Below are 8,929 nucleotides of genomic sequence, written 5' to 3' on the forward strand. Positions count from 1 at the left end.
ATATTAAATTTCATCTTAGCTGATCTAATAATAAAAAAAAATATTATAAAAAAATATATAAAAAAACCCCTAAAGGCAGTTTTAAAATTTTAGCATTTCGATGAAAAAACTTATTTGTCATTGATCAAGTTAGTAATAATCAATGCCCATGGTAAAAAGACCTTAACTAATAGCCAATTCAATATTTTTTATACGTGAAGGACAAACACAGCATTACACAAATGGATCTATGTCTATCCTGTTTTTCCATTCCTAATTAACTTTTGTTAATAATTTGTATTTTTCATGGATATATGTGAAGGACAAATACACCATTACGCTCGATGGCTGAAGAATGAATGTTTGCCTTCTATTTTGTGTCTTGATAAGGCGTGACGAACCGTGTAATGTTGTATCTCTTGGACCCTACACTCTCTCCGATCCATTTTTTTTTAACCCACGAGTTTTCTCGATGAATCAACATATTTTATATATACATATGTTTGGTTAAAAGCTTATAATTAAAAGAGCTAAAAATATGATAATAAATCAACATGTCTAGGTTTGGCAGAATGTCAAACTTGAATGATATGAATCGAGCTTGTTTATAAACCTAACATTTTTAGATTCAGTTAAGATTTGACAAGATATCAGATCCAATACCCAATATGAATCTAACTAGATATCAAACTGAATACTTTTGAGTTCAGCTACGTGTTGAACCCAAATACATGTGAATCTGGCAAGATGCAAGATCTAATACCCTTAGGTAAGTTCAATTATGAGTTGACCTCAAGTACATGTGGGTTTGGAGAGATAACAAACTCAATATTTTTTAATTCAGTTATACATTGAGTTCAAGTACTTATAAGTTTAACAAGTTGTCAGACTTATCACCCTAAAGTTCTGAATCATTTTATATCCAAATACATATGAAGTTAATAATCTTTTTAGGCTCCATGTTGAGTCATGATTATTTGTTTGTTTATTCTTATAATTTTTAACATAAAATATTAAAAATCAAGAATAATTATATTTCTATATCCATACTTAAATGTATAAAAATCTCCTAAAAATTTATCATATTTTCATTAACATTAATATTGTAAATAAAATTGTTTTTCAGTTGTCAAGTTTTCTATCTGAAAAAAAAAAATTAATGTAAACATGTAATCACCTTTTATCCAAACACTTCAAAAAAAAAAAAAAACCTTCATTCCTTCATTATATTAGATTTTGAAATATCTTCCATTTGCAGGGAATGGTAAAAAATAGGATTGACAGAGTAATGACGGTTAAAGTCAGATAGCATGTGTATAGCGCTAGAAAACTAGAACCCTCGAGCGGTGAGGAACTGAGAAATTAAGAATAGGATCAGCCACTGGGAAACGAGTGGCAGAAACAAGGTGAGAAGGTGGGTATGGGTATGGCAGCCTGTTCACCGCACAATTTTGAATGGGCTAGAAAACTGACCATAGCAGTTGGGCTCTTGGTTTTCTTACCGGTGGTTTTCTTACCGGTGATCAGGAAAGCCGAGTTGCCAAGTTTGGTATCAATTTAAGAACCAGTTGCCGCACCCAGCTTCAACTTTGGTTGGCCTCCAACCATTTTTAAACTAAAACAAGCAAATCACGGTTGGATTAGATGTAAATGACTCAATAGTAATGCCGAATAAAACCAGCATACGGCAGCTTTATGCTCCAGATTTTTAACAGGGTCAACAGGAGTACACGGCAAGGGCCAGCAAAGACACTATGTGCGGGTTATTAAACCATACCAGACGACAATCTAGTTTGGGGAGAAATTCCTTATTCCGCCCAAAGTTCCATTCAGTACACGAACATGGAGTTCATTACATGGTATTCATTTCCATCATTATGCTACGATTGCAATTCTGCATTTTTTTTCCCCAGAAAACTTGCTCTTATAGCTTGGCGGGAGATTGGTACCAACCCCATGGTTCATCAGAGATATATTGCGTTACCTGCTTCACACTCAAGTAATTTTCAAGTCCCCTGAGAAAAAAATAGGATAGCGAAAGTTGTCAGCATCAGCTATCTAGAATAATTTCAACAATGTAAGGAAAAACAAAGCTGCACAGTTGGGCATTGCCTAAGTTTGCATGATAACCAAACAATTTTCTCAAAAAAATAGTATCTTGCATATCTGGCAAGTGTAATTAGGGTCATACCATTCTCCTAATTCACGCCCAAAACCACTGCGCTTAATGCCTCCCCATGGAGCCTGACAGAAGCATGGCTGTGAGCAATTGATCCATACAATACCTGCCCGGAAAGCCTGTAAAATGGGGGCAAAGGAGAAATATTGTCTCAAAAGGTAAACAATCCCTATCAACAGATTTTGGTGTGTAATTTGCACAAGATTGGATGTTAATTCATGTCTCACCTTGGTTACACGATCACACCTTTCTAGATCATTTGATATAACAGCAGCTCCTAAGCCATAACTGTGAGACATCCATAGAAAGTCAGAATAAAATCTCCAAGAACAGGGCAGATTGAGGGGGGGAAATAAGAAAGAAAAGAAGCCACTAAAAAAGATGATGGAGATAAATCCAATCCAAGTATTTCGATACATTCATTGTCTTTATTGGGTGTCATTTCGATACAAGAATCAACTTACTGGGTGTCATTTGCCAATTCGATGGCTTCATCTTCAGTACTAAATGTTTTAACACACAGAACAGGCCCAAAAACTTCTTCTCTCCAGATTTGCATGGAGGTCGTTACATCAGTAATGATGGTTGGTTCAACAAAGAATCCCTTGGTAAAATGCTGCCAAAGCATTTTTAAAATCACTCAAATACCCTGGAACATAGAGAGAAAGAGCAATTCCCACTAAATGCAGGAATTATAAATACCTTGGGACGATCGCCACCACTCAAAATGGTTGCACCTTCACTCCTAGCTGTTGCAATGAATTCTAATACTTTCTCATACTGCAGCAACGAAGTAAATAATTAATTTCGCAAGTTTAGTTCGCCAAGAAATATTAAAAGTTCAGAGAAGTGCATAAGATACACAATGTGACTAGGTGAAATCACAAGTTGAACAGAAAATTAGAAATTGGTTGAAACAATGATAGTTTTAACAAAAAATTGCCAGCCCTCCACTAACAAAATATAGTAGGGCATAACAAAATATACCCTCACCTGAACCAACAAAGAGAAATCAAAACGCAGAAATTTAACAAATACTTGCCTGCCCTCCACTAACAACCGGGCCAAGCCTACAACCTTCTTCGAAAGGATCGGAAATTTTAATTTTTTTGGTCCATTTGACAAGCCTGTCCAAAAATTCTGATGCAATGCTTTCCTGAAACATTAAAGTGAATAAAATCTAAACTTTTAGAAGGCTAACAAATTTTAACAAAAATATATCATTTGATAAACTATACACTCAAGGATGAAGATTGCCAAACATTTCTTATCCCATTTTCTTTCACTCATAGTAAATCTTAGATTTTAACTCTGCTGATACAGGCAAGTTCCTCATTTACAGTGAAAAGATTAGAAAGTTGTAATTATTGTCCTTAGGGAAAGTCATTTTCTTGAAGAAACATCGAGTTTTCAATTTATCTTAGAAGATGAAGAAGATTAGCCACAAGCTGTTAATATTTTATAGTGAGTTCAGACACCAGTGTTCTCCAGCGTGGAGAGAATTTTTGAAGCTGTGATCACTTGCCTTTTTAGTATCTGACCACGATGTTTTGTTGTTTGGATTGTAGCAATGGAGGGTTTCTTTTCATGCTTTGACTTGGTCACATACTCCAAAATCTGGTTATTCTTTCCGGGATTTGTTTTTATGCAATTTTCTGAGCTCCTTGGGATGATTTATAAAATTCTTTTGAGGCTGTTGGCCTGGAGTTTGGAGCATGGTTGGTGCTGCTTCTCTTTATCAGGAAGCTAAATTCATTTTTTAGGGATCTCAGTAGTTCTGGCTGTAGCTAACAGGAATATTAGTTCAATTTGTTTTTCAAGGCATGAAAATTCAACCCAAAGCAGGAACTATAAACTACGGGTTGAGAGGTCAATGGTATGTATTAAGCACAGAAGGTATCACACTTACATGCACTAAAAGACGAGATGTTGCACTGCAAATCTGGCCATTTGTCCAAAAGCAACCAAAGAGGGTCCACTCAACCGCTGGAAGATAGCAAGTAAAACAGTAAACTACTATTAAGAGCAACACCTGCATAATCATATACTTGCTTCCCCTATGTGATAAACCTTGGAAGCAAAAATCCTATAACATATTGTTGTTGATAAAAAAAAAACAAAAAAATAAATCTACAAAGTTAAAAAAAAAAAAAAAAAGACCACGAGGGATCCTCCTACCCTTATCAAGATCAACATCCTCAAAAACAATGATTGGGCTTTTCCCACCTAACTCCATTGAAACAGGCTGACAAAATATTACATGCAGTGATTAGGCACAAATCAACAAAGAGCACAAAATAAGCTGGCAAAAATTGTTTAGCAGAAGACATACCTTGACCATTTGAGCTGCAGATGCCATTATCTTGCTCCCTGTAGCAGAGCTACCAGTAAACGCAACCTGTCAACAACTTATTAGCAATTAAAGCAAGGTAGATATGAAACCCAAAAATAGTATTTATGAAGATCTGACTTGAAAAGGTGTCCAAAGAAGCAAATGATGACAAAATACCACACCTTGTCGACATGAGGATGGGATGCCAAAGGAGCACCTGCTTCAGTGCCCAACCCAGTTAAAATATTGAGGACACCAGGAGGAAGACCAACCTCTCTACACACTTCAGCCAGCTCCAAACACGTCCTGAAATAATAATTAAAAAAATTATAATTAGCATAAAGTGCAGCCAACCACCACCATAATTTATGCAAGGTCCAATAACGTAAGGGCCAGACATACACGGATGCCAGTTCAGATGGCTTCAGTATTGCAGTGCACCCAGCAGCTAGGGCTGGAGCCACTTTCCATGCACCCATCAATAGCGGGTAATTCCTTCAAAATATAAGAGACAAGAATAGTTAGTTTCTATAACATCTGGTTTATTATTCAGAGAGCAACTAAAACCATGGTTGCATGCAATGTGAATTTTGCAAGTAGACGTCTAGGCAACTAATATAAAGTTATACGAGTTATAACCCAGACTACAAGATTCCAGATCGCAAAGAAGTAGAAATTCAAGTGCAGACTACAAACAGCCAGCATCAGTGAAATAACACATTATATCTCAGGAGAAGTACAGAGTAAGATTGCACGAACAAATCTGATGGAGAACCACAAAAGGCTGCTATAAGACTTGGTTAAAAATAATTCACTGAAATCTAATAATGCAAAGCAGACACTTCAAGTTTTGTTCTGCACAATTAAAGAAACACTCTCTTGCATAGATTTCAACTTGAGAATTTTTGGAGATTTATTACTATCAAACCAACACCTAAAAATTGACAGCACCAGGGGTTTTAGCTCATAGAGGCATTTTGTTAACATGATAAAAATTAAGGAAAAGTTAGAAGCTCCAGGCTCTCGAACTTCACAAATTGCTAAGAAATTAATAAGTCACATTCAGTATATATCTTTTTTCCAAGTAATGAATGGAGCTTCTCGGTTCCACACAATTCATTCTTCCAGCTTCCTTAGATCCTATCATATGGAAACCACAATGTGTTTTTTTCACAATTCCACTATTGCTCATTGTTATTGACATTAGTGTAGCTGAGAAGGGGTAGCTTATTGGTGATGATCAATTTCAAAAACAGCTGGCATGCCCAAGCCAGAAAATTTAATTACAAAAAGATAAACATTAAATAATAAAGAGTAGAAAGGGCATAAACTTATCACATAGTGAAGCAGCAAATACCATGGAGTGATCAGTGCAACAACCCCAAGTGGTTCTTTAAGAACATAGCTCTTAAATGTTTCCATAGGAAGAGAAACAGGAGCTTTCTGCTTTGCATCTAAGCCTTCAGCAAGGTCCGCATAGTACTCAAAACATCCTGCAACATCATCCTGGACAACAAGAATTCCCACATAAGACAATGTACATGATATTCAATTCAATATCTTGACAGTACCACAAGCATACCATGTCCCACAGTGCTTCATCGAGAGGTTTTCCACAATCAATTACTTCAAGTTTTCCTAGTTCAGATTTCTTCTCTGTTATCTGCACACAAACAAAGATACAACAGCATCGAAACCCAAGATCAGAGGGGAAGTTCAATGGCCAACATTAAGAAAATTATTGATAGATTTGCACAAAAAAAAACATCAATAACAAATAATTTATCTCATACTCCTTCATTAAAAAGAAAATGGGTTCCATATTTGACACCCGTAGATTTTCATGAACATTTTGAATATAAAAAATGTGAGCTTGTTATTTAGTAATCAAAGAAACTATCCCTCTCTGATTTTGACTCCAAACAATACTAAATGACTGAAAATAACCTTTGTAATTCCTCACAACAATAACAGCATAAATGATACAAAAACATTCTTATAAAACATATATAGTGATCAAAAGTAAAGCTTACTACAACAGAGGAAAGCAATTCATAACAATGAGTGGACACCACCACCGAGAAAATTAAGCAATTCAATCCACTACATAATTGGACGCAAACAGATAAGAAACTGCAAAATAAACTAAAGAATCTAAGCAAACTGCAAGATATAAAAAGATTCCAAGATTAGCAAGCTTGCGAGTCGCCAGTGACAAAACATGTCAGCAAAACAGCAAATTAAATTGTACCTTAGCAGCAATAGCACGCAAATACTTGGCACGATAAGCACCAGAAGTGGAGGACCAGTCTTGGCCTTTGTTCCTAGAAAATGCTTTCCTAGCTGCTTCCACTGCAATCTCCACATCTTCTGCAGTAGCTGCAGGTATATCACCTGAACGAGTACCATGTTCCACAAAACTATAAGGATGTAAACCTTTTTTGGGGTTGCAAGTCTTTTAAGAGAATGAAAATCATTTAACAAGGAAAATAACAAGATCCCACAAGTTTTATGCAAGAAAAACATTCATTAGGGACAGGAATTAACGATTTAACCCAGCAAAACACCCACACATGCAGAGATATAGTGAGTGAACTGACCGACGATCTGTTCCGTTGCAGGGTTGATAACGGGGATGCGTTTTTTGAGAATGGGTTCTCTCCACTCTCCGTCGATGAATAGCTGTCGAATTGGTAGATGGATCGCCATTTTGACTTGATTAGTGAGTTGAGAGCTTTACAGTTGATTAGTTCTTTTTATCCAAAATCTTGGACTCGATGCTCACTATTTAAATTACAGATTCACTGTGCGATACCTGACAGAGCTGTTGGGGTTGCTTTTAAATTGTTTTTTTTTTTAATTATGGATATATTGAAATAATATTATTTTTAATATTAGGGTATTAAAATGATTTAAAAATATTAATTTTAAAAATAAAAATAAAATTAATTTTTTTAAAACACAAATATAAATGTGCTCAAAGTAGAAATTAATTTGTTGTTCCTCCACTCCACTAGTTTCTCTTTTCTTTTCTTTTTAATAAAAAACATATAACTTGTTCGTCTTTCCCAGCATTTCAATTTCCAATCATATCGTAAATTCATTTATAATCGAAATAGAAAAGTTCAAATAAGAATTTTTCCTCCTCCTCCTCCTCCTCCTCCTCCTCCTCAAGTGGCTGAACCCTAGTCTCGCAGCAGCAGCAGCAGCAGCAGCAGCAGGGCAGCAGCAGCAGTCAAGCACCCAGCCACGCACGCACATTATCTTTTTTTTGTCTTGGGAACATATAATTTCCACATGGATGATCACCTTACCTGACACCAATATCCATTCTTTTATTCTTTCTGTTTACCAGAAAACAAAGATAATGATCTTTTCCAATCTCACCCACGTGCCTTCTTCTTTCTTCCTTCTTTTTTTTTAAGACAGTACCTACGGTACTCTTAAGAGTGTTCATTCTCCACCACCTTCATTGTTTATAAAAATTATCATAATTTAATTTTAATTTTGTTTTGAAATATTTTTTCAAAAATCTAAAAAATATACTTTTTTTATATATTCATGTCATTTTCGAGATGTTCATTCCAAGATCTTCAATTATTTTTCTCATACAATTGATGTTGATATTTTGTTAAAAAAAAATCAAAATACAAAAAAATAAAATATTAAAGTAAAATGGATAAAAACACCAAAAGCACAAAGAAAAAATATAAAATATCAAAGTGAAATCAAGTTGCTTGGAGAATAAGCAATTAAAGAAAAAAGATAAAAATATTGGTCTCATTAACTATAAACTAAAAGAGGTCAAGCTTTCACTATATGAATCCACAATCTTAATTTTTTTCTTGGTAAGAAACTTGGTTTTAGGAGTATAAGAGTTTTTTTCACGGGGCTTATTGATAATTATGTTAAAGAAGGGTATTAATTAGTAATTTCATGTTTTTTCTACAGTATAATTACCAAATAATCCTTAAAAAAAAACTCATTTTCGTTCATGAGCTTTTCAGGTTTTTTTTATTTTTTGTGCATGTATTGTACTTAAATGTCCCTAAAAAATAAACTCTTTTTATTATGGATGCAAGGTCATTTTAGGTTTGGTTTTCATTTTTTTAATTGCAATGTATTTGGTCTTGGATCATTTATTAAGTTAATTGTTTTTTCAATTACATCTTCTTATACTTTGTTTTTATATTAGATTTGGTACTCGTTCTTAATTGAAATTGTTTTTCAATTTCATCTCTTATGATTTGGTTTTTTTTTGTCAAATTTGATTCTCTTTCTTTTCAAATCTACATTTTTAAATCACCTTTTTAATTTGTTTTTTCAAGTTTATCCCTAATTATTTTGATTGGTATAGAATTTTACATTGTTATTTTTTTGGGTTTGTCTTTTACGTTGTGATTCAGTCTCATGATCTGTGTTATAAATTTTGAAGGTTG

General features: G+C 34.4%; 1 protein-coding gene across 1 annotated transcript; it reads right to left on the reverse strand.

Moving 5' to 3' along the window:
• Positions 1-1,619: 1,619 nt before the first annotated feature.
• LOC133676124 (aminoaldehyde dehydrogenase 2, peroxisomal) lies at positions 1,620-7,304 on the reverse strand. The gene is made up of 15 exons (XM_062097709.1): positions 7,091-7,304; positions 6,742-6,884; positions 6,073-6,153; positions 5,848-5,996; positions 4,893-4,985; positions 4,673-4,796; positions 4,491-4,556; positions 4,337-4,403; positions 4,068-4,144; positions 3,201-3,314; positions 2,861-2,938; positions 2,623-2,774; positions 2,386-2,446; positions 2,171-2,277; positions 1,620-1,994 (listed from the first exon to the last, which is right to left on the reverse strand). The coding sequence occupies exons 1-15, from the start codon at positions 7,197-7,199 to the stop codon at positions 1,904-1,906; spliced, it is 1,512 nt and encodes a 503-aa protein (XP_061953693.1). The 5' UTR covers positions 7,200-7,304; the 3' UTR covers positions 1,620-1,903.
• Between the last annotated feature and the right edge of the window lie 1,625 nt (positions 7,305-8,929).

The sequence above is a fragment of the Populus nigra genome, chromosome 16 (assembly GCF_951802175.1).
Source record: "Populus nigra chromosome 16, ddPopNigr1.1, whole genome shotgun sequence".
NCBI lineage: Eukaryota > Viridiplantae > Streptophyta > Magnoliopsida > Malpighiales > Salicaceae > Populus > Populus nigra.